General features: G+C 28.1%; 1 protein-coding gene across 1 annotated transcript; it reads left to right on the top strand.

Moving 5' to 3' along the window:
• Positions 1–2322: 2322 nt before the first annotated feature.
• On the top strand, positions 2323–4681 carry LOC109620405 (uncharacterized). Its single transcript, XM_020072781.3, has 4 exons — positions 2323–2401; positions 2869–3021; positions 3994–4279; positions 4525–4681. The coding sequence occupies exons 1-4, from the start codon at positions 2338–2340 to the stop codon at positions 4562–4564; spliced, it is 543 nt and encodes a 180-aa protein (XP_019928340.3). The 5' UTR covers positions 2323–2337; the 3' UTR covers positions 4565–4681.
• The last annotated feature ends 741 nt before the right edge of the window (positions 4682–5422 follow it).

The following is a 5422-nucleotide window of genomic DNA, read 5'->3' as shown; positions in this document are numbered from 1 at the left end:
AATTTGGTTTAACATGATTTTGTGTTTTAATTTATTAATCAAATAGTCCCTGGTTTACATTACCGAATTTATACTTAATTTTAAACGATTTAAATGAATTGGTATTTATTGTCAGCAGAATGCAATTTAAAGTGATGGCATTTATTTTCAATATTCTGCAATAATTTTTTTTCAATGGTGTTTTTATATGTTTCAATCCAACTAGTAAATGGGCCTTGACGGATTCGTGCCAAGTACATAAATGTCGGTCATTGGTGCCATAACATTTGAAATTTTGTAATATTACACCTTGAACTTAATCTGGAACCGCACGGTTATTAGTAAATTTCATATGTTAAAACGAAACATTATGACAACAATTTTGATAAACCTTGAAGGTTGACAAAAAAATAGAATATAAATTTTTGTGTATAATGGCCTTTCTGTATGCAGTTTATTACCCTGAACTACCATTAAATTTCAGTAATGTTACACCGGAAAAAGTTTTCGAATGTTTCAAAACAATTTTCGCAAATTGGTATTACTTTACATTTTTTAAAACAACGAATAAAATAAAAATAATAAAAAAACAATAAAGGAGAAAAATGAAAAAGCATTTAAGGTATAAAATAACGACATTAAATACCTGTCTCTGCACAGTACCATGCTGCGTTTATAGCCTTTTCAAGTTTAAATGTATATAATTCTGGGATCTCAGCTATTGGCTAATGGAATGACAAATCACAGTTAACAAGGCTAGAGAGTCAACATCACATCTACCTACAGTTTTTATATATGACTAATAGTCTTAATCTCTCATTCAGTGAAAATCATATGCCAAATATTTTAGCATTAAAATTAAAATTCTTCATAAATCGTTATTCTTTCCTCTTTGTTAAGAAGGAAAGTATAGTTTACAACCCAGCTCTTTTGATTTATTAGTAAAAAAGAATTATATGGGTTTCATTATTAAACAAAATCGTTTTCAATATCAAGTAAAGATTAATCCAAATCGAAAATTTGAATGAAAATAAAATAAATTTATTTTGAAAACCAAAATTGATTAAGATACTTATCAATTTTAAAAATGGGATTTTTTTACATCAAATATATAAATCATTAATATATATATAACATAATAAGTTATCTTGATAACAAATTACATAACAGTGTTAACCTATTTGTGTCTTTTTAATTTTTTAATTGTTATTGACGGTTCAGAAACAGCGATTAAAAAGCAAGATCTTCCGAACTTTATCAAACAAAAAGTGATCAGATTTCCCATTTATTTTGTGTCAATCTGTACTTGATTTTTTTTTTAGGTATTGTAGCATGACGTTTATAGACAAGTCTGAAGATGCATCGGGCAATTGCTTAAAATGATTCAAAAAGCGTAGTCAGATTTAAGTAGAAATAGAGGATATGTGACCGTACATGCAATGAAATTGCTGAAGATAAAAAGTTTAAATCACATTAACATACCTTAAAATTACAGAGTAAGATGTATCCGATAACCAAGAAAAATTATTAAAGCTTTAATATCATTTTAGTCAGCAATAACGCATCAAATAATTGAACCAACATAATTCGACGGACAAAATTGATTATATAATAAATAATGGTATTCCATTTGGCCATTTCAGTGAAAAATAATAATAATAAAATGAAACTATGAAGTATGCATCAATCTGAAGAAGAAAAAAACATATTTTAAAAATTTCTAATTTCAAAATATAATGTACGTGCTATGTGTTTTCAATTTAATTATTTTGAAATGCTCGCTATTCACCCTTATAAAACTTTTCCAAATATTTTGTTGTAGAATACATCAAAGAAATTTGAGAAACACAGTTTCGAATTACAAGAGAATTACACTTGACTAATGGAATTATCAGGTTTTTATAAACTTTGGTTTTATTTTGATGTACAGGTGTTAATTTGGCACATCATCACCACCTCTTTTTTTTTAAAAGACAAAAAAGACGGAGCAGAAATTTCTTAAAATGCGTTTTTGCAATTACTGTAAAAACGATTAGAAGCCATTTAATTTTTTATTACCATAATCAGAGTTAATTATTACATTACTAAACATTAGTAGTTAATTTAGAGACGTAAATTATTAATTATTATTTTTATGCTATTTAATGGAGCAAACACGGGTTGTTTCCAAATAATTATTTCCGCTTTAACCAATCTGCGATTTAAAAAAAGTAACACTGAGACGCATCAACTTCAACGTTATCCAATGAAACCCCATATTTTTTTTTTAGATATGTATCTCTTTGCTCACTCCCTATATAAATGTACATTGTGACTATGAAAACAATTTACATGTAACTTATGTCAAAGATATACAGAATGTATACTAAACAGGGAGTTTTAGTTTTCATGGGATTTGCTTTTGATTTCCTCTCCGTCAGCGGTGAGATTTAAAAGAGAGAGAGAGAGAAAGAGAGAGAGAGAGAGAGATATTACTTTTTATTCAACTTTAGCAAAAATGAGTTAAAAGAATAAACAAAAAAACATTTAATGGTACAACCTCATAAAAAATAAATTTTCTCAGAAAATAATATCTTTCATTGTTAAATATCCTATATAAGGCAGCTTCTGTCAAATTAATCCATACAAAGTATAAAATTTAAACGACATTTATTTTCCTGATCATACCCCCACCCCAAGAGACTTTTTAAAAGAAAATGACCAATAATTCCCCTTTTCCCTTTTTTGAGAAAGATTAAGTAATTATCTCTTATAAAATTTTATAAAAATTGTATAACCTCTGTGCTTTGTTAATATTTCTAAAACAAAAAACATAACAGTCCAAATGTCTTTGTAAGAAGATATTAATCTATGAATAAATATTTTTCTTTCATTATTATATGATTGAAGGACAAACTGTCAATTTACCCAACAAAGTAACAATACCTGAGAACACGGAAACCGGAGTCACTATATTTACCATAGAGGGTGAACAGACTAGCTTTGAATTAGTCAACCAATATCCAGAGGTCACTTCCGAAGTCCTTGAATACGACGCTAGAGGTAAGTTTACTCTCATTAATACTAAAAACCATATTAATTGATAATAATGATAAAGATAAATAGAAACTCAAATCACCACTCAGTAGACATATTTTAATTTTAGTCCCGATTTTTGCTACAAAACATTAGTTGTTTGTTTAAAAGGTTAGTATTATTCCCCATCACTTCCAAAGGAATAAACAGGCAATTTTGTGTCTAATGGGAAAAAGAGATGTAAATCAGTGAAAAGGGCGACTAAAAAACCTATTTATGACAGAGCATGTCAATCTAATATACTTACCTCGTAAATTTGAATGCTTCTATGCAGATTAAAAAGAGAAGCTGAATATGTTTACGTCTTATACTATAAACATATTCATATTTCTGAATTTTTAAGGCTTTAAGGCTTCATTGATATTTTGTCTGCAAGGCCTGGTGGTTTATAAGACCAACGATATCCAAAAATAAGAATTCAAAGCACTTTTTTTTTTTAATTTTGATGTTTATTTGTATAAAATATTCCTGTTTCATCGCTCTAAAGCAATAATAAATACGCTTTTCGTAAGGAATACGATTTTTTTATGGAACAGCCATAAAACATGTAATTTAATGCGCTTCCGAGACTAACAACACAGTGCCAGAAACTTTGCCGGGAAAGCTCTTTTTTGAGCTCGAAAAAATGTGTTTTAACAATGATTTTTCAAAAGTAACTATAAAAAATGGTAATGAAAGTTTCATTCAATAGTACAATGATAAATCAATTTAAAACGAGTGATGACGTCCACTTGTGCTCATTCGCCGCGTGTTATTGAAAATTGAACGTCACATATTTTCAAAGCTAACCTAGAGGGAAAAAATATATGCTGATAAAAATGAATATAGTTTTAGCCTGTGCAGTGAATGGATGATAAAATGACCAAATATTATAAACGTTCTTTGTAAGCCTAGATTAAATCTGTATGATTTAAAACAAAGCATATTACTACATTGTAGGACAAGTCATTAAGATAAGGAATGACGTTTTATTCGATTATGAGGGAGAACACAGGACCTACGTAATGCGATTTCAGGAAACTTTTACTAAAACATCTACCACAATGACTGATCTAATATTGGTGATAGAAGTAGATGACGTGAAGGAGGCCTCAGACACGGGAAGCTTGTCCTCTGGTTCCTCAGGTTGCTGTGATGATATCAGCACAATAAAATGGATGGTCCCCGCCTTCACCGCTGTTGTGTTGTTCGTTTTGATTGTGAGCTGTTCAATTTTATCAATATGGTGCGTTGAACTTTTTTTAATTTGTGTACATGTATTTGAAATACTGAACTTTATCACGAAAAACACACAAAATGATTAACAGTATTAGTCTATCCTATTTTTTGTTTCAAGAATAGTAACCACTCTACAAACCATGAATTGATAAATTAAGACTACTTGTAGTTGTCATTCATGGCATAAGATATCATAATAATTCAGTAAAATGTTTAGTTCTAAATTAAAACATTGACAAATTTCTTTTGCAGCATTTTAAAAACGAAGAACCGCATCACAGTTGAAAATTGAAAGTGAAAAACTACGTACAATGTATTTAAATATATCTACAGTGTATTTTTTATACCAGTGCCAACACCAATGACCTGTATGTTAAATACAAAGTTTATATATATGCACCAACTTTTATCTGCCTTTCTAACATTCAATGTATTTATGTATTTATTTATATCTATAAATTTGTGTTTGGGTCATATAGACGATATCGTATGTTTGAATACTATGATTATATGATATTGATACATGTATTAATGTATATTCAAAATGAATACATTTGAGGTTTTTTACTGGAGGAATTTATTTAATGCATAAAGTTCAGTCTAAGTATTTTATTTCAATCAAAGACTTTTTTTTTCATTTTTATTTTGAAAAGTGAATAAAATAAGTTCCTACTTCAAGTCCGTTATTTTCATAATATATGCCTGGTTTTTTTTTATTTTCAAAAATTTAGATGTTTTATCGTGTAGTAAATATTAAACATGTACAAAGCTTTTGTTAAAAGCAATACGAGTTGCAAAATTTATATTGGATTTTTTTTTTTGTGAAACTTTAATTCATTTTTAAAAAAATAAACGTAGTTAATAAATTTATAATTGTCATAATTTTATGAGAAAAGCCTTTTATGGGTTCCTGGGTTATGCAAAATTAATTAAGAAATGAATTTAATAATTTTTCTATTGATCGAAGTATTGACCGGAAAATGCGCGTAGCGCATAAATGAAAATGTTTTCCGGTCATTTTTTCCTTTGATACGTCGATCAATAAAAAAAAATTAAATTCATTTCTTATCATTTATTAAAACATTTTCAAATTATAAAATGTGAAGTGTCATTGATCATAAATGTAAATAATTTAAACGAAGCAGCGTGG

This window comes from Magallana gigas, chromosome 5 (assembly GCF_963853765.1).
Source record: "Magallana gigas chromosome 5, xbMagGiga1.1, whole genome shotgun sequence".
NCBI lineage: Eukaryota > Metazoa > Mollusca > Bivalvia > Ostreida > Ostreidae > Magallana > Magallana gigas.
Note: the sequence above shows the minus strand (reverse complement) of the source record. Positions and strands in the feature narration are given on the sequence as shown.